The 24,240-nt window shown below is 39.3% G+C and overlaps 1 protein-coding gene across 1 annotated transcript in view; it reads left to right on the top strand.

The window, feature by feature from the left end:
* Nucleotides 1–17,906, top strand: part of DDX50 (DExD-box helicase 50) — a 32,787-nt gene extending 14,881 nt beyond the window's left edge. The window contains exons 9-15 of the mRNA XM_029201048.1: nucleotides 8,728–8,889; nucleotides 10,346–10,465; nucleotides 11,223–11,296; nucleotides 11,519–11,678; nucleotides 13,356–13,490; nucleotides 14,585–14,629; nucleotides 17,412–17,906. Coding sequence (XP_029056881.1) covers nucleotides 8,728–8,889; nucleotides 10,346–10,465; nucleotides 11,223–11,296; nucleotides 11,519–11,678; nucleotides 13,356–13,490; nucleotides 14,585–14,629; nucleotides 17,412–17,699 — 984 coding nt within the window. The 3' untranslated portion in view covers nucleotides 17,700–17,906. The remainder of the gene's footprint in view (nucleotides 1–8,727; nucleotides 8,890–10,345; nucleotides 10,466–11,222; nucleotides 11,297–11,518; nucleotides 11,679–13,355; nucleotides 13,491–14,584; nucleotides 14,630–17,411) is intronic.
* The last annotated feature ends 6,334 nt before the right edge of the window (nucleotides 17,907–24,240 follow it).

Genomic DNA, 24,240 nt, shown 5'->3' on the forward strand with positions numbered 1-24,240 from the left:
AATTTATAGCCAGCCTCTCATGATCTGTTAAGTCAGGTTAGAATTCTATCCGTTTTCATCAGAAATTTTCTTAAAACTTTGCAAATGTGATCTTGAAAATACAAAGAGTGAAACAAAATGAGTTTCTGTGGGTAATATTTTAGAGTTGTGTATAAGAAGAATCGCAAATGTTTATTGACTGAATGGATCAGAACACTAAATCCATGTGTTTTTTGCTGTTAACTTTTTATAGTAGAAAATTTCAAACTTATACAAGACATACACAGAAGTTGACAGTGCAATGATGTGTTCTTTTTCCAGCTGCAACAATTATCTTATTTCATCCAAATGCCCACTCATTTCTTGCTTCTGAAATTATTCTGAAGCAAACCTTAGATAACATGTTATTATGCCCATAAATATTTGGGTACGTATCTCTAATGGAAAAGCATTATTATTGTTTTTTTTAATTTATTCTTTTGGCTGCACCATGTGGCATGTGGGATCTTGGTTCCCCAGCCAGGGTTTGAACCCGTGCCCCCCTGTAGTGGAAGCGCGGGGTCTTAACCACTGGACTGCCAGGGAAGGCCAGGAAAGGGTTATTTTTTTAAAAACTCACAGTACGGGCTTTCCTGGTGGCGCAATGGTTGGGAACCTGCCTGCCAGTGCAGGGTACAAGGGTTCAAGCCCTGGTTCGGGAAGATCCCACATGCCGTGGAGCAACTAAGCCCGTGCGCCACAGCTGCTGAGCCTGCGCTCTAGGGTCCGCGAGCCACAGCTGCTGGGCCTGCGTGCCACAGCTACTGAGGCCCGTGCATCTAGAGCCAATGCTCCACAACAGGAGAGTCCACTGCAGTGAGAGGCCCGCGCACCGCAGCAAAGAGTAGCCCCGCTTGCCGCAACTAGAGAAAGCCCGCGCACAGCAACGAAGACCCAATGCAACCAAAAGTGAATAATAAATAAATTAAAAAAACAAACAAAACCACTCACAATACTGTTATGACATCTAAAAAATTAATAGTAATTAAAATCTTCAAATATAAATTAGTCTTCAGATTCTCAATTGCCTCATACATGCTCTGTTTTCTGTAGTTTGTTATTTGGAACCTGGATCCAAATAAGAGTCTTTTTTTTTTTTATTAATTAATTTTATTTGACTGTGTTGGGTCTCCGTTGCTGTGTGCAGTCTTTAGTTGCGGCGAGCGGGGGCTACTCTTCATTGCGGTGTGCGGGCTTCTCATTGTGGTGGCTTCTCTTATTGTGGAGCACAGACTCTAGGCGTGTGGTCTTCAGTAGCTGTGGCGTGCGGGCTCAGTAGCTGTGGCTTGCGGGCTCTAGAGCGCAGTCTCAGTAGTTGTGGCGCACGGGCTTAGTTGCTCCGTGGCACGTGGGATCTTCCCGGATCAGGGCTCGAACTTGTGTCCCCTGCATTGGCAGGTGGATTCTTAATCACTGAGCCACCAGGGAAGCCCCAAATAAGAGTCTTGTGTTGTGTGATTTCATTAAGTCTCTTCAGTATATGGATTCTTCCATCTGTTTTTTTCTTGTAGTTCTTTTTATTATTGTTTAAGAAACCAAGTTTTCATAATCTAGAGTATTGCTTCCCTGTGATATCATTTAACATGCTCTTCTGTTTTCTGTATTTCCTATAAATTCAGGTTTGTTTGTTTGTGGCAAAATTATTTCATAGGCAGTGGTGCACTTCCATCAGGAGGTATATAATGTGTAGTTCTTTCTCTTTTTGTGATGTTAACATTCATTGATAATAACACCCTTGGTCCCTGTGTCAATGTCTCTCCAGTTTTTTTTTTGTTGTTGTCTGTCACTTGTTATCTAGAAGATTCCCAAGGAAGGGCTCATGGAAACAATATTCACTATTGATAATAGCTTGTTTGTAACTTTATACCTTAAAAATAATTTTGGATGGATATAACATTCTTGGTTCACATTTTCTTTCCTTCAGTATATTAAATATGTTTTTCCATTGGAATAAAGCATACTGTAATAAAAAGTCTGATGCCAATCTGATTTTTTTTTTCACCTTATAAGTGATTTGGTTTTTTGCCTGAATACAAAAGCTTTTTTCCTTTTTCTTTAAAAATCAGTAGTTTTACTAGAATATATTTTGGTGGTGTTCTTCTGAGTACACAGTGTACACAACTTGTAGTTTCAAATATATGTATTTTTTAATTTCAGCAAAATTTTCTTGAATCCTAATTTATTGATATTTGGTTTGTCTGATTGCTTTGGTTTTTTTCTTTAGGGACTCTTGTTATATGTATGTTGGCTCTTTTTTCCTCTATCCTTTGTCTCTTTATCTCAAATCTTTTTTTATCTTTTTCTTTATTTCAGTTTTCAAAATTTTCAAAATTAAGGCATCATCTGTTGTGTTTAATCAGTCTTGTATTTCTTCCAATATATTCTTCATTTATGAAAAGTCTTTGTCCTTTGTTTCTACTTCTTTTTTTTTTTTTTTTTTAAATAAATTTATTTATTTATTTTTGGCTGCTTTGGGTCTTCGTTGCTGAGTGCGGGCTTTCTCTAGTTGTGGCGAGCAAGGGGTACTCTTCGTTGCGGTGTGCAGATTGCAGTGTCTTCTCTTGTTGCGGAGCATGGGCTCTAGGCGCGCGGGCTTCAGTTGTTGTGGCTCGCGGACTCTAGAGCGCAGGCTCAGTAGTTGTGGCGCACGGGCTTAGTTGCTCCGCGGCATGTGGAATCTTCCCGGACCAGGGCTCGAACCCGTGTCCCCTGCGTTGGCAGGCGGACCCCCAACCACTGCGCCACCAGGGAAGCCCTGCCTCTCTTATTTTTGATAGTGTTTAAGGTACAGTCTACAAATTATATCTCAATAAAGCTGTTAGAAGAAATAAAGGTCTCCCACTTTCTGAGCTCTGGTTGATTTTCCCCTCACTTTTATCTGGGTCATCTCTTTCCTTTGTTTCTGGGATCCCTGGCATCCTCAGTTTGGGTTCTAGGTCCAATAATTTCTCCTCAATGTGGGGACACTTTGTCCTGGCAAGGGATCATTGGTTTGTTAGTTTTGAAGGTTCACGTGGGCCCAGGATGTTCCAGCCTCTTTCACACCTTACCTCTGTCTCACAGTTACCCTTGAATGTGCAGAAATTCTCCCAGTTTCAGCTGACTTTCTCAAATTGGTCCATTATACTTTCCAGGGAGTATCTGTTCTTAGGACTAGCAAGTCCCCCCCTCCCCTTCACCCCTAATACATACAGGTTTTGTCCCTACCTGCTCATATTTTGGAAACCATGAAAATATCTTGTCACGAAGTTTTGTCATAGATCTTTGTGGATTTTTTATTTTGTCATCCTAGTTGCCCTGTTTTATTTATTTATTTTTATTTTTGGCTGGGTTGGGTCTTTGTTACTGCTGCGCGTGGGCTTTCTCTAGTTGCGGCGAGTGGGGGCTACTCTTCATTGAGGTGTGCAGGCTTCTCATTGCAGTGGCTTCTCGTTGCAGACCACAGGCTCTAGGCACACGGGCTTCCGTAGTTGTGTCATGTGGGCTCAGTAGTTGTGGCTTGTGGGCTCTAGAGTGCAGGCTCAGTAGTTGTGGCTCACAGGCTTACTTGCTCTGCGGCATGTGGGATCTTCCCAGACCAGAGCTCCAACCGTGTCCCCTGCCTTGGCAGGCAGATTCTTAACAACTGCGCCACCAGGGAAGTCCTGCCCTGTTTGTTTTTATGTGAGAACTGGAGATTCAAAGACAGTGCAGCCACCATCTTCTCCAGTATCATTTTAACTAATTGTGTAACTTTAGCTTTGTATCCAGTAAAAACAGAGAGTCTAAATAGTGAAAGAATGTTGAAGAGTAGTTAATTTACCTTTCTCTCTTTGCTTTAGAACACTCGGCAGCAGCTGTCTTGCAGAGTTGTTGTTTTTTTCTTTTGTTTGTTTGTTTTTATAAATTTATTTATTTATTCATTTATTTAATTTTTAGCTACATTGGGCCTTCGCTGCTGCATGTGGGTTTTCTCTAGTTGCTGAGAGCGGGGGCTACTCTTCGTTGCGGTGCGCGGGCTTCTCATTGCAGTGGCTTCTCTCATTGTGGAGCACAGGATCTAGGCGCGTGGGCTTCAGTAGTTGTGGCACACGGGCTTCAGTAGTTGTGGCTCGTGGGCTCTAGAGCACAGGCTGAGTAGTTGTGGTGCAGGGGCTTAGTTGCTCCACAGCATGTGGGATCTTCCTGGATCAGGGCTCGAACCTGTGTCCCTCGCATTGGCAGGTGGATTCTTAACCACTTCACCACCAAGGAAGTCCCTTACTTGTACTTTAAATATTGGCATTCCTCACAGTTCTAACCTCTGTAATTGTTTCTTCTCACTTAACATATTCTTTCTGAGCATAGTGATTAGCTGCAGTTTGGAGTCTGACAGATCAAGATTTTTTTTTCTTTTAACTTTTTTTTTTTTATATATTTATCTATTTATTTGGCTGCACTGGGTCTTACTTGTGGCACGCAGGATCTTTTTTAGTTGTAGCATGTGAACTCTTAGTTGCAGCATGTGGGATCTAGTTCCCCGACCAGGGATCGAACCCGAGCCCCCTGCATTGGGAGTGCGGAGTCTTAGCCGCTGGACCACCAGGGGAGTTCCCAGATCTGGATTTAAATCCCAGTTGTGTTACTTACTAGCTGTATAACCTTGGGCAAATAACTTCCTATTTCAGTGCCCATGTTTCCTTTTTAAAAAGTGGTATTAGGGACTTCCCTGGTGGTCCAGTGGTAAAGAATTCGCCTTCCAGTGCAGGGGACACAGGTTCCATCCCTGGTCAGGGAACTAAGATCACACATGCTGTGGGGCAGCTAAGCCCGCGTGCCTCAATTACTGAGCTCGCATGCCTCAACTAGAGAGCCCGCACACCGCAAACTACAGAGCCCACGCGCTCTGGAACCCACACGCCACAGCTAGAGAAGAGAAAAACCTGCATGCCACAACTAGAGAGAAGCCCGTGTGCCGCAACGAAAGATCCCGCCTGCTGTAACTAAGACCTGACATAGCCATAAATAAATAAATTAATAAATAAATTAATTAATAATCTTTTTTAAAAAGTGGTATTAAAATTTTTTTCATACTTTTAAGACTTAAATAAATTATCATTTATTTAGTATAGTGCTTTTATAATAAGCAGTCAATAAGTGTAGAAATATAGAAGTACAGAGATGTGTATAGATCAATATATCTATCTAATCACTCCTGTGGTTCCAGTCATTGTGTATATGCTGATGATGTCCAAATCTTTTTCCAGGTTAGCTCTGTCTCCAGAATCTAGACTTGTGTTTATCATACTGGCCACAGACACCCCAACCCACTGTCTACCTAAAATTGAGTTTATTCTTTTATATGCTTATACCCACTGTCTCCAGCATTCCCTATTGTTGAATGATACCCATAGTTCAAGCCAGAAATCTACATGTCACCCTTGACTTCTCTTCCTTCCTTTTGCCATCCAGGTAACTACAAAGTATTTTAAGATTCTATTTCCTATGGTTTAAAATGGTCCATTTCTTCCCTACTTTTGTTGCAGAAGCTCAGAATCTCGGAGTCATATATATGGTTCTTTCCCTTATACCTCATTTCCACTCCCTTCACCAAGTCCTCCCAATTTCATATACTAGTATTTATTTTTTTCTTTTTTCTTTTTTTGGCTGTGTTGGGCCTTTGTTGCTGTGCACAGGCTTTCTCTAGTTACGGCGAGCAGGGGCTACTCTTTGTGGTGGTGTGCGGGCTTCTCATTGTGGTGGCTTCTCTGGTTGTGGAGCATGGTCTCTAGGCACTCAGGCTTCAGTAGTTGCGGCACATGGGCTCAGTAATTGTGACGCATGGGCTCTAGGGCACGTGGGCTTCAGTAGTTGTGCACGGGCTTAGTTGCTCTGCAGCATGTGGGATCTTCCTGGACCAGGGATCGAACCTGTGTCCCCTGCATTGACAGGTGGATTCTTAACCTCTGCGCCACCAGGGAAGTCCCTGCTAATAGTTCTTGAATTCATTTACTGCCTAGCCCCTACTTATCTTTCCAGCCTCATCTTATCACACTTTCCCCTTATTTCTGCACTCTCACCATACCTGCTATTTTTACTGTCACCACAGGGCTCTTGAACTTGTAGTCTGTCTTGCCTAGCAGCTCCCATCCTTCAGATATCAGTCCAGAGTACTTTTCTGTAAATTCTTCCTTGCCCCAAACTAGGTCAGGTTGTCCTCTTCTAAACGCCCTTTGCCTCTTAGACCCATGCATCTTGAGTTACACTTGTTGGCTAAATTTATTTGTGTGCCTAATTACTTGATTAATGTCCATTTCCTCGACCAGAGTATCAAGACGATGAGGACAGAGAAAGTTTTAATTTTTGTTTGCCATTTTATCCCTAGTACCTGATGTGTAGATTACCACATATTTGTTAAATGAATAAATGGTCATTGCCACTGCCTTGATGAGGCCACTGATATCTCTCCTGAATTTCTACAACAGTCTGCTATCTGAGTCTCCCTAGCTTTTGCCTTGCCCTTGTCTAATATATTCTATACATTGTAGCCAGAATATTCCTTCTAGAATACAAATATGTTCATGAAAATTTTCTGCTTACAATCATTCAATTGTTCCATATTGTCCTCAGGATAAAATTCATATTCCTTTTCAGTCTCATCTCTCACCACTTCTCCTTTTAACTCTGTGCTTCAGCAATACTCAAATATTTGTAGTTCGCCAGAAACATTAATTATGTGTGATATTTCTTCTTTCTGGAACTCCCTAACCTCCTCCTTTTTTTTTTTTTTTTTTTAACCTGACTACTAGTTCCTTATTCTCTGTCAGGTCTCAGCTTCAGTGCTGCCTTCCCTTCAAACTAGATTGAGTTAGGTTCCCCTCTTAGGTATTTCTATAGCACCCTGCACCTTCTTATAGCACATATCATACTGTATTGAAAATACTTGTCAACTTGTCTGTCCCAGGGTCGTTTCTTTATGATTGTTCCAGAACCTGGCATAGTACCTGGAGCATAGCAAGTGCTCAGTGAATTCACTCATGAATGCATTATGCTTAGATGCTGCAGTTTAGGTACTGTTGGAGTTAAATAATTGTTACAAACTTTTAACTTTTAATAGTGGCTAAGAATACTAGGAAATTTATTTGGAATACTAGGAAATTATTTGCAGCATACATGAAAGATCAACCCAGTATAAATTGGTTCAGCTTCACTGAAAATTACAGAAATGTAAATTAGAACAACATTGGGAAATCATTTTTGCCTATTAGGTTTACAAGGATTATAATGATTCATAGTATACAGGTGGGCGGTATATATATATATATATATATATATATATATATATATATATATGGGGTAAGATGAAATAAACACTCATAGAATGTTGAAGAGTAAATGGGCATAATTTCTTCTTTTTAAATTGAAGTATAGTTGATTTACAATATTGTGTTAATTTCTGCTGTACAGCAAAGCGACTCAGTTATACATGTATATACGTTCTTTTTTATATTCTTTTCCATTTTGGTTTATCCCGGGACATTGAATATAGTTACCTGTGCTATACAGTAGGACCTTTTTGTCCATCCATTCTATATGAGATAGTTTGCATCTACTAACCCCAACCTCCCAATCCATCCCTCCCCCACCCCCCTTTCCCCTTGGCCACCACAAGTCTGTTCTTTATGTCTGTGAGTCTGGTTTTTGTTTGTTTATTTACAACTTCTTTTTATAATACAGTTTTAATTTAATAGTAATAGCTATTAAAATGTTAAATGTTCATAATTTTTGATCCAGAAATTCAACTTCTAGATATGTAACCTACTGAAATATACTAAGGGGTCTGCAGTTGTAAGTACAAGGTTATTCGTTGTAGCATTGTTTCTGAAGATGAAAGTTTGGATCCTACCCAAATCAGTAGGGTACTGCTAAAATAAATGATACTGGGAATTCCCTGGCGGTCCAATGGTTAGGACTTGGCACTTTCACTGCCAGGGCCCAGGTTCAATCCCTGGTCAGGGAACTAAGATCCTGCAAGCTGTGTGGCATGGCCAAAAAAAAGATACTGCAGCCATATGAAGAAATCATGTATAGTTTAAAAAAATTAAGTAGATATATATCTATGGATGTAGAAGAATGGCTAAGATATAAAAAATTTATAAGGCAGGTTGTAAAACAGTACATATATAGTAAAACCCCATTTTTATAGGTGAATACATAAAATTATATGCTAGGATTTGTGAGGGGTCTGTGTGTGTGTATGTATTTAAAAAATAATATGCGGGGCTTCCCTGGCGCAGTGGTTGAGAGTCTGCCTGCCGATGCAGGGCACACGGGTTCGTGCCCCGGTCCGGGAAGATCCCACATGCCGCGGAGCGGCTGGGCCCATGAGCCATGGCTGCTGAGCCTGCGCGTCCGGCGCCTGTGCTCCGCAACGGGAGAGGCCACAACAGTGAGAGGCCTGCGTACCGCAAAAAAAAAAAAAAAAAAAAATATGCGGAGGAATATTCACCAAACTGTTAGCAGTTAATTATTAGGAGGCTGATATTAAGGGAAGCTTTTGCATTTTATGTTAAATGCTTTTCTGCAACGTTTGGGTTTTTAAAAACAATACGCATGTATTTTTATAATTATCAGAAGGTAAGATTTAAAAACAACAGCAACAGAAAAGAGCACAGACTGTATGGTGCTTGGTGCTATGAATTGCAAATATGTGCTATACACTTAATTCTCCTTTTTTTTTTTTTCAAATAGAATGCCCAGTGTTTACATGGCGATATCGCACAGTCACAAAGAGAAATTACACTGAAAGGCTTCAGAGAGGGTAGTTTTAAAGTTTTGGTGGCAACCAATGTGGCTGCCCGTGGTTTGGACATTCCTGAGGTTGACCTGGTGATTCAGAGTTCACCTCCACAGGTAGGAAATAAGATTTTCCCCCCCCAGTTTTATTGAAAAATAATTGACATACATCACTGTATAAGTTTAAGCCGTACAACATGATGGTTTGATTTACATATGTTGTGAATTGATTGCCACAATAGCTTCAGCTAACATCCATCTTCTCATGTAGGTATAAAAGAAGAAAAGAAAAAACAAGTGTTCTCTCTTTGTGAGGAGAACTCTTGTGCTTTACTCTCTTCACAACTTTCCTATACTATGTCATATAGCAGTGTTAGCTGTAGTCATCATGTTGTACATTACACCCATAGTACTTATTGTTTAACTGGAAGTTTGTATCTTTTGACCACCTTCCTTCATTTCTCCCTCCCCCCATCCTCTGCTTCTGGTAGCCACAAGTCTGATCTCTGTTTCTGTGAGTTTAGTTTTTTGTTTGTTGTTATTGGTTTTTTTTTTTAGATTCCATATATAAGTGAGATCATACAGTATTTGTCTTTCTCTGATTTATTTCACTTAGCATAATGCCTTCAAGGTCTAGCCATGTAGTCACAAATGGTAAGATTTCCTCTTTTTTATGGCTGAATAATATTCCATATGTGTATGGTATATATATATATATATATATATATATATATACACACACACACATATATATACCATAACTTTTTTATTCATTCATCTGTTGATGGACACTTAAGTTGTTTCCATGTCTTGACTATTGTAAATAATGCTGCTGTGAACATGGGGGTGCAGATATCTTTTTGAATTAAGTGTTTTTGTTTCCTTTGGATATATACGCAGAAGTGGAATTGCTGGATCCTGTGGTAGTTCTATTTTTAATTTTTTGAGGATCCTCCATACTGTTTTTCATAGTGACTGTACCAATTTACAATCCCACCAACAGTGCACAAAGTTATCTTTTCTCCACTTCCACAGCAGCATTTGTTATCTTTTGTCTTCTTGATGATGACCATTCTAATAGGAATACGGTGATACCTCATTGTGTTTTTAATTTTCAAGGAAATGAGATTTGATTTGGAGAAAATAAGAACAGCTATATAAATTGCTGTTTTATTTTTAAGACATTGCTTATATATGAAAAATGTTATCTTTTCTTGCTCTTAGCCATTTTTTGTTAGTGTGATGTTAAATTGATCAGAATCTGGTGCCTTTGCAAATGATTAACCTCTTTATTTGGATTTGAGGCATGGAATCATGCAAGGGAATTATAAAACGTTGCCATGTAAAGAACCCTGGGATGGAGTGGATAAAAAGTTTTTAAATCCTATACACTTTATTGCAGATGGGATGTTTCAACATCCCCCTTTGGGATATTGAAAAGAGCAACAGGATTGAAATAAAAATGTTATTATTGATAGTAGTAGTTTTGTTATTTTTCTTATTATTATTTGGATGCTGGAATGAGTGTTTAATTTGCCAGATTTTTAAGAAGAGTTACCTCTTTTATTTTTAGGATGTTGAATCCTATATTCATCGCTCTGGGCGCACAGGCAGAGCTGGCCGGACAGGGATTTGCATATGTTTTTATCAACCAAGAGAAAGAGGTCAATTAAGATATGTGGAACAAAAAGCAGTAAGTAGAGTTAAATTATTTCAGGCTTATTATCTGAACGGTGCCGTAGAAAAGAGATCTTTTTGTATTTGTTCTCACAATTAGATCGTTATAACTTTTCTCAGTTTAAGCTGCATTTGGATGTGAAGCATGTGGAGAGCTAAATTTATATTAGCTGCAAGACTTTGTTTTAATACAGCTTTTATCGTGAAGACAGAAGAGCTGACTTTCTCATTTTTCCCTTGAACTTCTCCCTTGATACTAAAATCAGAAGTGCATTGTGATTTCAGTACCTCTTAGTCCAATATTGTAAATGGATGAATGTGACATTGTCTTGGTGTAATAGTTAAGATTATGTCGAGTAATGGTACACTAACCAGTTTCTATAAGAAATTACACATTTTTTGTGGTCTGGAGTTTTTGTGGTATTTCACATTTTTCCTATTTTTATGATGGGTGTTTTCATACACTATTTCATATACTTTGTAAAATGAGGATAATAAGAAAAAAGTTGATTGATATAAACAGCATCCTTTTCTTTTCTTTAAATCAGCTTTATTTTGCAACTGAAATTCCATGATTGTAACTAAGAGACAATTCAAAAACATTTTTTTTCTCTTTCTAGAATTTGTAATTGATGATTTATTAGAAAATCTTTTGATCTGCTAGAGCTTGGAAATCTTTAAGTCCAAGAAATGGAAATTCAACAAACTAGATTAATTTAGGAATTAATTGTAAAGACTTCCATTTTTCTTTAATGTAATTCTTTCATTTTCAGGGAATTACTTTTAAACGTGTAGGTGTTCCTTCTACAATGGATTTAGTTAAATCTAAAAGCATGGATGCCATCAGGTATGCTTTCTGACCTTGCTGAATGATTTTTTTCTTTTGTATTAGGCTATACATCTTTAAGCTCTCCTAGTTCACATATCAGAAAATTTAATCACCAGTTTTACCAGCAGACATTTAATTATATTAAAATACGAAAACGTTTCTCTCTTTTCCCATTCATTCTCTTATCTTTAATTTTTCCCCTTTGTCTTGACCAAGAAATTTACTATTTTTAAACCATAGGTCTCTGGCTTGCGTTTCTTATGCTGCTGTTGATTTTTTCCGACCATCAGCTCAGAGACTGATAGAAGAGAAAGGGGCAGTGGATGCATTGGCTGCAGCATTAGCCCACATCTCTGGCGCATCAAGTTTTGAACCACGTTCTTTGATCACCTCCGATAAGGTAGAAGTCTGTGAGAAAATTGCATGTGGTTGAGAAGGATTAAAATTGAACCATAGATATCTCTCTATCTGGAGGGAAATATAGGACATCTTCACTTTGCACAGTACTTTGTTAACCGAAACTTGCATACCAGAACCTAGTCCTCATTTTGTTTGCCATGGAGCCATGCAAATCGAGAAGTAGACTCTGCAGCTAACACAACACCATTGCAAAGTAAGGATTGCTTGTATATGTGGAGGGTGTCTGTGTGTGTGTGTGTGTGCGCGTGCGTGCGTGTGTGTGTGTGTAAAAAACACCATCTGATCTGTCCCCCTGCCAGTTCAGTATCAGATGTCAAAACAAACCATACCCAGAGCCATATATTCCCATTATAAAGGTATATTTTACTCTCTATAATTAGTAAGTAATCTGTGGGATGATACTTTAGCACTGAGCAAATACCCTATCCCTAATAACCCACCAGATACTTCTCAAGAAAACATTTAAACCATACTTCTTAAGCAAATATGAAGATAGACTTTTAAAGCTAAGAAGTATATCAGAGGTAATTTATTCCCAACTTTTATCTAATAAAGTATCCCTCTTTGGCAGATGGGTCATCTATCCTCTGATTAAATATCTTAGCAACAGGGTGTTAGTGGTTTGATATTTCTTTTATGGGTTAAACCAAAATCCAGTCTTTACCATGAATGTCCTGTAGGGTCTTCCCTTGCTACCTCTCTGGCCACACCCCCTATCACTCTCCCCTTGCTTGTTTTCACTACCCTAACCTACTTGCTGATACTCAGACATAAACTTAATCCTACAAAAGGCCTTTACACTTATTTGTGCTGTTTTGAACGTTTTTTCGTTTTAATAACCTTGGCTCTCTCCTTCACTTCATTCAGGTTTCTACTCAGATACCACTGTGTCAGAGAAGTCTTTCCTCATCACACTCTAAAATAGCTTACCCCTCCCTTTACTCTCTATTTTCATTTTCTTCCCCTGCTTTATTTTTTTTTATGATTCTTACTACTATCTGACATTATATATATTTCCTTATTTGTTTACTGTCTTCTCTCCCACCATTATCAAATGCCGCCATGCCAACCCCCTGCCACACACACACTAGAATGTAACCTCCATGAGACAAAGGACTATTTACTGCTGAATCTCTAGCACATAGAGCATCTCTGGCACATACATAGGGGGCACTCAAATATTTGTTAGATGACTGCCTCCCTGTATCTTCTTCATGTTGATCCTTTTGTTGTCCAGTGAAGTTCTACAGAACAAGTAATTTTTGCTTATGTAATAGTCCTTCAGAAGTTTAAAGAGGTTTATGTCCTCTTGTTTTTCCACTCAAAGCTAACTTTGATTCCTTCAGCATTTCCTTAATTCTCCACTACCTTATCTTTTCTGGGATGCTCTAGTTTGTTTAATTTCCTCTTAAAGAACAATGGTTAGAATTAAATGTAGTCTTTACAGCAATGTATAGAAGAATGGTACTTTCAATGATCTATAAACATTAGTCTTCTATTAATATAGTTTCAAAGAAGTTGTTTTCTCAGCAGTCATGTTATACTATTGGCTCATAAGAAGTACATGGTTAAGTCAAAAAGGGCTGTCAAGTTAGAATGTCATTGTCCTGCTGCTGCTGCTTTTTTCCCAAACATAATGTGACTTTTATTCCTTAAGGGGTTTGTGACCATGACTCTGGAAAGCCCAGAAGAAATACAGGATGTTAGCTGTGCTTGGAAAGAACTTAACAGAAAGCTGAGTAGTAATGCTGTGTCCCAAATTACCAGAATGTGCCTCCTAAAAGGAAATATGGTAGGCTTTTCTAGACAACTGCTGTACGATTATAAAGACTAGCAGATTCTTTTTTTTTTGTGAAGCCTAATGGGATGTTCTCCATGTGTTAGTATGTTTCCACTTGTAAATTTGGGGAGTTATTTAAGTAACCCATTCCTCTAGAAAGCTGAAAGTCATTCTGCTTAATTTGACTAATATCCGAGTTTTCTAAGTTTCTGCCTTTGTATACATATTACATGTGGTTGTGTGTGTTTATTTTCTAAGGTTAAGTAACTTATAATTGCAACAGCTAAACAGCTCTATTTTTTAGAGAATACACAATATTGGTTTTTAAGTGGCCTGCTATTGATTGATAATGAGGATAATAAAGTGAATTAAGTATTTTCATAGAATTATGAAATAGCAAAGTTAAGACCATCTGTAATATAAGTGACTGATTTCTTCTAATGGTTTTGAGAAAAGATGTTACATTTATTCATCTCACTTGACAACATAGGTTCATTCTAGTCTATAATTTATTAGCCCATTTATTGGAAATAGTTATCTTTCTCAAATTTAATACTACTTACCTTGAAAAAAGATCAGTGGCAAGTATGAGACAAATATGCACATTCAGAAAAATTGTGGAGGGGAAGGAAAATATACTAAGGTCCTTAGGGCAAAGCTATACTTGAATATTAAATTAACTTGCAACTTATCAGCAACCAAAACCAAAGAGGAAGCATCTTAGGTTACTTCATTCTCGGAATCTGATAAACATTTCAGCACTTTACGAGAGAAAGTTTCTGGCACTACATTTTTAAAGGAGTTTATTAGATGGGTCATTTTACAAGGGACGTGGAACATTATAGTGTCTACAAAAACTTTTCTAGAGAATACTCTAGATTCTCAGTAGTAGTCAGTTCTTATTAGATACTGGTTTACTCTTAGATTTAGGAAGTACAATTAGCAGCCATTCTGTGTCATGCATTATTATATATTAGCTGGTTTAGTCCTATAGGCAATCATGGGACAAGCTTAATCTTTTTTTAGCTATTACAAGATTACAAGCAGATATTTTAAAAAATCACCTCATATGCATCTAAATAAAAATTTTTTTATTTTGCTTTTAGGGTGTTTGCTTTGATGCTCCCACAACTGAGTCAGAAAGGTTACAGGTATTTAAAAAATTTTTTTTAATAAATTATTTATTTTATTTTTGGCTGCCTTGGGTCTTCGTTGCTGCATATGGGCTTTCTCTAGTTGCAGCGAGCGGGGGCTGCACTTTGTTGCACTGCGTGGGCTTCTCATTGCAGTGGCTTCTCTTGTTGCAGAGCACGGGCTCGAGGGTGCATGGGCTTCAGTAGTTGTGGCTCGCGGGCTTAGTTGCTCCACAGCATGTGGGATCTTCCCGGACAAGGGCTCGAACCGTGTCCCTTGCGTGGGCAGGCAGATTCTTAACCAGTGCGCCACCAGGGAAGCCTGGTATTTAAAAACTTTTGTCTGTTAAATAGTTAAGTATGTTTCTCTAAAAGATATGGATTAAAAATAACATAGTCATAATATCATTATGACATTGATTTAGGCTAAATGCCTAAATCATTTAACAATTCCTTAATAAAATAATAATAAATAATAAATATCCAGTCTGTATCATAACTTAAAACATTTAAAAATTATGAATAATTTCAAACGTGAAAAAATAGAATTGCATACTGAATCCTCATGTACCCATCACCCACCTTCCACAGTTATCAACTCATGGCCAATTGTGTTTCATGTCTACTTCCATCCACTTCCCCACTCTCTCCTGTATTCTTCTGAAACAAATTCTAGGAAGTCTGTCATTTCAACCATAAACATTTCTATATACCTAAAATATTAAAAACACTTTCCAAAAACACAATCGTAATACCATAACTAAACCCTCCAAAATAATAATTCCTCAATATTATCCAAATTTCTGTTTAAATTTTCCCTCTGTCTCCTACATATTTTTAAATATAAGGTCCATAAGGTTCATACATTGTAATTTTATGTTTGTCTCATTTACTTTATAGGTTCTCCTTCCTTTCTCTCTTACTTTAAAAAAATTTTCCTTGTATTTTATCTGTTGAAGAAAGAGATTGTCCACTAGATTCCTACACTGTGGAATTTGTCTATTACATCCCTGTGCATATTTATATACATATTTTGAAACAAGAATGGGATTTTTTGGTTTTTAAAGTCTTTTTACAAATTCAGAATATATTGTAAACATATTTCTTTGTCAACTGTACAGTTACTTGTTTTTATTGGCTCCCTGGCATTTGGCCACCTGGGTGGCCAACTTAATGTCCTATTTTCTGACATTTAGATTATTTCTAATACTAATATTCCGTTATAAACAGGTCAGCCTTAAATGTTGGCATTTAGGGTCAGCCTTAAATGTTGGCATAGCTAACTCTTTATGCATTGCCATGTTTGTCTCTTTAAGATGAACTTCTTAAGATGTCTGCTTGGCCGAAAGGTGTGTGTATTTTTAGGGCTTTGGTCATATATTGCCACCAGTGGTGTATGTGGCTGTTTGTCTCTGCTCACTCTTACCTGTAAGGTATTTTAATATTAACTTGCCTTGGCAACTCATGATCACAATGAAAAACAGTTAATGTAGCAGGATATGACATACCGATGCTCTTATGAGCTACAATGATTTTTTTTTTTTTTTTTGCGCGGGCCTCTCACCGTCGTGGCCTCTCCCTCTGCGGAGCACAAGCTCCAGATGCGCAGGCTCAGCAGCCGTGGCCCACGGGCCCAGCCGCTCCGCGGCATGTGGGATCCTCCCAGACTGGGGCGTGAACCCACGTCCCCTGCATTGGCAGGCGGACTCCCAACCACTGCACCACCAGGGAAGCCCCTGCAATGATTTTTATATCTTGAGTTGTTTACCCCAATACCAAATTGTTTCCAGTGGCTACATTTTTTAGTCCCTGGCTGGTGTTGACAGATTTTTAATCTCAGCTCACACTCCTTGCTTCTGTCAATGTATCTGCTGAAAGCAATGTACTACTTATTAATGACTTACTCGTTTTGTGCTGAGAAACTGGTGCTCTCTTTTAGAATGTATAAACTGAGTAGGAATTTAGAGTCCCAAAATCAGCCTGAAAATTTCTCCTGAGACTAAAACTTAACTTTTAGAAACTTTTTTTTTGGTGGGGGGGGAACTGGGGAGGGGAACCAAGCTTTGTATTGTTATGTTAAATTTGAGATTTAAATTTTAACAGGATCGATTTTTTTCATTTTTAATGAAATTTATTTTCTTTCTAATTTTACAAGCAGTGCATGTTTATCGCACACAACTAGAAACACATGGAAGAATAAAGTAAAAAATAACAAGCGCTCATAATCCTCACCCCCCAGAGATAACCACTGTTAGCATTTTGAAGAATTTCCTCCCATTGTCTGCATTTTTTAAAAAATTGAAGTATAATTAACCTACAAAACTGTGTTAGTACCAGGTATACAATATAGTGATTCAATATTTCTATATATTACAAAATGATCGCTGTGATAAGTCTAGTTACTGTCACCGTTCAAAGATATTACAATGTAATTGACTGTGTTCCCCATGCTGTACATCTCATCCCTGTGATTCATTTATTTTGTAACTGGAAGTTTGTACCTCTTGATCTCTCTTACGTGTTTCACTCATCCCCCCACCTCCCTCTCCTCTGGCAGCCACGTGTTTGTTCTCTGTATCTGAGTCTGTTTCTGTTTTGTTTGTTCATAAAACTTAGAAACTTTAGTGAATGAGCTTTGAATACGTTTTTGTTTTCTGGTCTTCAGTTTTGTTCTAGATACTTTGAACTTAATGGCTAGATGGCCTTTAGCTAATGGATATGAAAAGAGTCTCCTATATTCACGTGTTTGCTTATGGTTTCTATTTTGCATTTATATTAATCCTGTAAATTATCCCAACAGGCAGAGTGGCATGATTCAGACTGGGTACTCTCAGTGCCAGCCAAGTTGCCTGAAATTGAAGAATATTATGATGGAAGCACATCTTCTAATTCCAGACAGAGGAGTGGCTGGTCAAGTGGCCGGTCAGGCCGGTCGGGCCGGTCAGGTGGTCGATCTGGTGGCCGGTCAGGTAGACAGAGTCGACAGGGGAGTCGGTCAGGAAGTCGACAAGATGGTAGAAGACGAAGTGGGAACAGAAATCAGTCAAGAAGCGGGGGCCGCAAACGGAGTTTTGACTGGGATAGTTAATCTACCAGTGTGAGCTTGCCTATTTCTGCCTAATCATGTACATTATCCACCAAAAATTAGGTCATCATAGTTGAGGTCTGTGTCTGCTTTTGGCAAAGAAGTTGGTTGTATTTTTTTAAAAAGTATTTCACATGAATGGTTGTAAACAAATCTACTTATCCAGTTATACCTTTGAATAAAAAAACCTCCTTTTATTGTCTCTTTTCACTGTGCATTAAGGATTTTCTCAATCTTTTGAAATCTTTTAAAATTTCTTCTAAAATGTGGCAGTTAAGTCAATTTTAAGGCTACTTGCATTTTACAAAATGTGGTGTGTCTGTATTCAGATCACTTCTTCCATAGGATATACGGTAGAAAATAAGAAATCCCTTCTACATTAAAGGGCTGTATAGATTGGTGACATGATTGGTTAGATGTAACATTTTAAATTTTAGATAAAGTTAATTAAAAGGTGTGCAAGCAGTGCATACTCAATAATTTATTCAACAGGTATTGGTTGAATGTCTTCTATGTGCCCATCACTATCCTAGTCCCTAGGGACATAGTAGTGAATAAGGCATGGTCACTATCTTCAAGGAACTTACAGTCTAAAGAAGCAATTATGGTTGAGATTAACACCTAATATTTAGGATGAAAGTAGGTATGGAATGCTAAGGATCTAGTTGGGGTGCACCTCACCAGCCTTAGGAGTCAGGCTTTTAGAAGAAGTGATACCCAAAAGGAGATGTAAAGCAGAAGTATAAGTTGATCTAGCCAGTTTAGAAGGGAGAGAGGGTTTGCAGTCAGAACAGTACAGGCACACCTTGTTTTATTGCATTTCGCAGATACTGTATATTTTACAAATGGAAGATTTGTGGCAATCCTGTGTTGAACAAGTCTATTGGTCCCATTTTTCTGACAGCATTATTTTTTAATTAAGGTATGTGCATTGTTCTTTTAGAGATAATGCTATTATACACTTAATAGACTCTGGTATTGTGTAAACATAACTTTCATATGCACTGGGAAACCAGAAAATTTGTGTGACTCACTTTATTGCAGTATTTGCTTTATTGTGGTGGTCTGGAACTGAACCTGTAATATTTCCAAGGGATGCCTGTATATGCAGAGGCCCAGAGGCAAAGAATAGCACTGTAAGTCTGAGGATCTCCAAATAGTTCAGTATGGCGTGCATGTGATAGAGGAGGGGGTTGGATTGCAGAAGGGCCAGACTGGAGACTAGTAGCCCTCTTAAGATGCTGTCAGGGTAATCCAAGGTAGAGGTGATGGTGGTCTGCACTAATGATAGGTAACATATTTTGAGTAGTGAGAACTGAGGCACTTGAGAAGTTGTTGCTTGTGTAGAATCACACAGCTGGATAATATATAGTGGAGTGAGGATTTGAACCAAGTCTAGCTTCTGAACCAGTGCTCTTAACCACTGTGCTAGATAGTGGCAATGGACTTTGAGGAACATGGATAGATTTCAGAGGTTTTTAGGAAATGGAATTGTTAGGACTTAGTGCTTTGAATTGGAAGATAAGAGAGGCAGAAGAATAAAACCTAGGCTTTGTCACTGAGATAGGTACTAGAACAAAGCAAGAAGAGTTATGTGGGGAGAGAGTGGGAATATGATTAGTTCAGGATTAGATGTATTTTAATATTGAGTAGTCCATGAGATATAGCAGAGGAGATAAACAGTAGGCAGTTGGATTTATAGGTCTGAAGCAGGAGAGAGATCTGTTCTAAAGATTTGGGAATAATAAACAAAAAATGGTAATTGTAGTTAAGTTAGTAGATGAGATGATCCAGGGAAAGTATAGTAAGGTAAGAGGGCTGAAAAGAACCCAGAGGCACACCAACATACTTAACTGCATAGCAGAGGAAAGGGGATCCCACTGAGAAGGGATGACAAGAAGAGGGCATAAAGCCCAGAAGTACAAGGCTTTCAAAGGAACCGGAAGACAAGTCTGAAATGGCCCTTGGATTTGGCAAAAAGACATTGACATGGGGAGCAACCATATATATATATATTTTTTTTAATTTATTTATTTATCTTTGGCTGTATTAGGTCTTCGTTTCTGTGCGAGGGCTTTCTCTAGTTGTGGCGAGCGGGGGCCACTCTTCATCACGGTGCGTGGGCCTCTCACTGTCGCGGCCTCTCTTGTTGCGGAGCACAAGCTCCAGAGGTGCAGGCTCAGTAGTTGTGGCTCACGGGCCCAGTTGCTCCGTGGTATGTGGGATCTTCCCAGACCAGGGCTCGAACCCGTGTCCCCTGCATTGGCAGGCAGACTCTCAACCACTGTGCCACCAGGGAAACCCCAGGAGCAACCATATTAATAGAGTATTGAGAGTAGAAGCTATTTAACTGTGGCTTAAGCAGGAAATGGGAGATAAAGCAGTAGGGACAACAAACATGAACACGTCTTCCAGAAATTTGGCTGTGAATTCAAGGGAAGAATAAGCTAAAGCTGGACGTAGAAGAAAGGATATGAAATTGCAGTGAGAATTTTGTGTTGGTGGGGTGGAGAGATGAGGGAAATCGGAGCATCGTGAAATACTAATATGGGAGGGAGCCAGAAAGGAGGCAGGAGGAGACAGAATGAATGTATGATGGAGCAAAATCCCTATGAGGACCCAGACGGATGAGCTCAAGCACACTCTGGAGATTTTAGCCTTAGATGGTAGAAGCACATCTCTAACATTTTGTCAGAGGAAAGTATGATTATCATGTAGGTGTTTGCAGGTATTAAGGTAAAAAGTTGAGGGAGTGCCTGCCTGATGTCTTCTGTTTTTTTTTTCCCTGTGGTATTTTTGCATGGTCATCCACTGAAGGTGAAGAGGGAAGTAGTACGCTAGGAGATTTGAGGAAAGTGGAGAAATGCTCAGGTATTGACTACAGAACATGATGAAGAACTCAGGCAAACTAGGGGTCACAGCTGAGGTGAGAGACTGAATTTGTAGTGGCATTAGAGTGATTATGTGATTTCCTATGACAACACTCAGCATCGAGTTGTAGGAGTGGAGATGGGAGACGATTGAGGATTGGGGTTTCGCTCTGTAAGATGAAAGGATGACAAGGTGAAGATGTTAAGGACTCAGCAAAAGTGATTAGAGTAATGGTCCAAGGAGTCTAGACTGCTTAGGGATTGAAGTGGAGATGGGGTTGATAGCAGGGAGGACGTAGAAGGGGCATGGGAGTGAAGGTCAGTGAGGGCTGACTGAATTTGAGGTTTCAAGAGTGGAGCAGTTGAGAAGACAATTGCAGAGTATGGTGGTAGGCCTGTTGGGGGCAAAGGTTATTTCAGTTGAGGTGGTCAAAGAACTGAGAAGCCAGTGTTACGTGGATGGTTTTCATGGACAGTGAAATCCTCTCGAATGAAGACAAACAAGGACTGAGGAGGGAGAGGAAGACTAACCCAGGTGCCAAAATACCAGGAAGTGGTGGAGGTTGGTAAATTACCTGAATTAGCAGGGGGGAAAGGTGAGATTACCACAGATTTTCAAAGGGACCAGGGCGTTTATGTGAAAGTCAAGGAGTAATAATCAGGAAGCTTTGAGGAAGAGAGGAGGACACCAGTGTACACTGAATGTGAGGGAATAAGCAACATATGTATGAGAACGCTATATGGGAGTATTTTCCAGTAAGAGCCAGATTTTAGTTAAACCAAGGAGGGAAGAAGGACTCTCAGTGCTGGATTGAGAAAGGGGGAAGTTTTGATTATAGGCAGTGGGATTCCAGATAGCTATGACTGGGAGGAGGGGATCTCAGTTGCCTCTGCATCTGAGTAAGTGTGAGTTCTGTATTTATACCCAAGATGGAATAGGGGCTCCATTCCTACTGAGGTGCTTGGTTCATCAGCACCTACTGCAGGTGCTGTGTACCTACGAGGTGCCAGGCACTATGTTTGGGATATAAAAGTGAATAAGGAGTTCTCAGTCTCTGCCCTTGAGAGCTCAGAATCTAGTGAAATAGATGGACACATAAACCTAGGTCCATGGCAGTGACTAAGTGTGATGATTTGAGAGCTCTGAACAAGGAAGCCTGGCTCAGCCCAGGAACGCGGGTGGGAGTTCAGAGAAAGCTTTTGGGCCATGATGACTGAATGTGAATTAAGTGAGGTAAAGGACGGAAGTGGGAACGTGCATCCAGGCAAAGGCACAGAATAGCTAATAAAACACAGCCTATGTATAGCGAACTGTAAGTAGCTCTTGTTGCCAGGATCTTAACTATGAGGAAAGCAGTGGTGAGAACACGACAAGTGTCATATCTTGTTGTGTGTGTGTTGTTTTTTTTTTAAGTGTCATATCTTGGAAGGCTTCATAGGCCTTGTTTTGGACAGCCACTGAAGGGTTTCAGGGAGGAGAGTGAAAAAGATAAGCATGTAGGCAAATGCCAGCAAGGGGGAGGATGGATTTAAGGGGTCCTCCTGCTAAAGGCTGGCTTCCCTATTAGCAAGGAAAGGGGGACAGATCCTAAGAAGATAAAATACCTTTCCATGTCTCCTGAAAGAAGGAGGGGGCAGGGCAAATTCCTCACCAAATTCTCAGCTTTGGGCTGCATTCAGCCACTTATATTTACTCTGCTCCTTCACAGAGCCCAGCAACTTCATGGCTCCACATTTTGGCTATTCAGAGCCTTCTGTTTAGTACTCTGTACCCTAATGTTGTGGTCCCTTAATATCTACTTGAACTTGAATCTATTACCCTGATCTTCAGCTTTTGAATTTGTAAATAATGTTTTATTCCCTTCAGCATTATAAATCTGAATAATAAATTCACATTTAGGTGTGAATGTCTGAGAGCCTTCTCTCACATTATTTTTGTTTTGTATAATTTGGGAGTAGTGCTTAATAGTCATTTTTAAAAAACTATATTCCTTTTCTTTTTAACAATTTTTAAATTATTTATTTATTTATTTATTTTTGGCTGCGTTGGGTCTTTGTTGCTGAGCGCGGGCTTTCTCTAGTTATGGCGAGCAAGGGCTACTCTTCGTTGGGGTGTGCGGGCTTCTCATTGCAGTGGCTTCTCTTGTTGCGGAGCACGGGCTCTAGGCGCGCAGGCTTCAGTAGTTGTGGCTCACGGGCTCTAGAGCGCAGGCTCAGTAATTGTGGCGCATGGGCTTAGTTGCTCCGCGGCATGTCGGATCTTCCAGGACCAGGGATCGAACCCATGTCCCCTGCATTGGCAGGCGGATTCTTAACCACTGCGCCACTGGGGAAGTCCCAAAACTATACTCCTTTTAAAAAATATTATAATAGTAATATATGTCCATTGTTGAAAACTTGAAAAAATAGAGAAGCAAATGGAAGAAAATTAAAACCACCTATAATACATCTCTGAGAGATAATACCTCTCTCAGAGATAATTACTGCTAACATTTTGTGGTACAGACTTTTGAATTCACTGTGTGTGTATACAAATTTTTGAAATAGAAATTCTCCCAATTTTATGAAAACATTACATCATCTACATCAGAGGAAACTGGTCTGGCAGAATCAATATTCAAGAAGTACTTCCCGTTTCCTATCAAATGGATATAAGACCCATATATTCTACTTGTTACTGAATTTTGTACTGATGATTAGATTAAATACAGTAATTTGGCCACCTTTGAGCCAGAAAGGGCCTTTCGCATGTTTCCTCTTGGAATTTTAGCCTTGTGCCTATGTGCAGGTATGTTACAAAGGAATTTATATACTTTATAAGCCTTGACAAAAATTTTCCATTTAGTAGCATTTTGGGCTTACTCTGTTGCTGAACATCTGTTGGTAATAAAAATGTCCCCGGGGCTTCCCTGGTGGCGCAGTGGTTGAGAGTCGGTCTGCCTATGCAGGGGACACGGGTTCGTGCCCCGGTACGGGAGGATACCACATGCCGCGGAGCGGCTGGGCCCGTGAGCCATGGCCACTGAGCCTGTGCGTCCGGAGCCTGTGCTCCACACGGGAGAGGCCACAACAGTGAGAGGCCCGCGTACTGCAAAAAAAAAAAAAAGAAAAAAAAAATGTCCATGTACTGTGTACAGCCGTATCATATACTGCAGTATCACATAATTTTGTGGTTTATTAACCAGACTGCAGGTTCCTAACTGCTTTCCTGCCTGGGCATACAAAAATTTATTTCAAAGGGTTTCTTCCTTATGCCACTACTAGTGGTAGGCTAGTGTGTGCCAGGCACTGTCCAAAATCTTAAGGATACAAAAAGAAATCAAAGCTCCTGGCTCAAGGATATCAGAGTGTAAGTGAAAGCATTGTTGTATATTTACATAAATTTATCTGCTAAAAAATTGACACTGTGAAACAATAATTTGTGAAATACGAAAAATTTCCTTTAAACTGTCAGATTAAAAAATGTGCAGCAAAAACTAATCTTATGAAATACAGAAATAGAACTTCCAGCATTTTCCTTTGTCATAAAATGATTACATTTTGAATTGTCTTTCTAAAAGCCTTGATGTACCTATGAGGTTTTTTTTCCCATGGTTTTATTTTATTTTTTTATTGAAGTATAGTTGATTTACAGTGTTGTGTTAGTTTAGGTTAGTGATTCAGTTATACATCTC

Source organism: Monodon monoceros, unplaced genomic scaffold (genome assembly GCF_005190385.1).
Source record: "Monodon monoceros isolate NGI ecotype Baffin Bay Population unplaced genomic scaffold, NGI_Narwhal_1 Super_Scaffold_4, whole genome shotgun sequence".
NCBI classification, from domain to species: Eukaryota; Metazoa; Chordata; class Mammalia; order Artiodactyla; family Monodontidae; genus Monodon; species Monodon monoceros.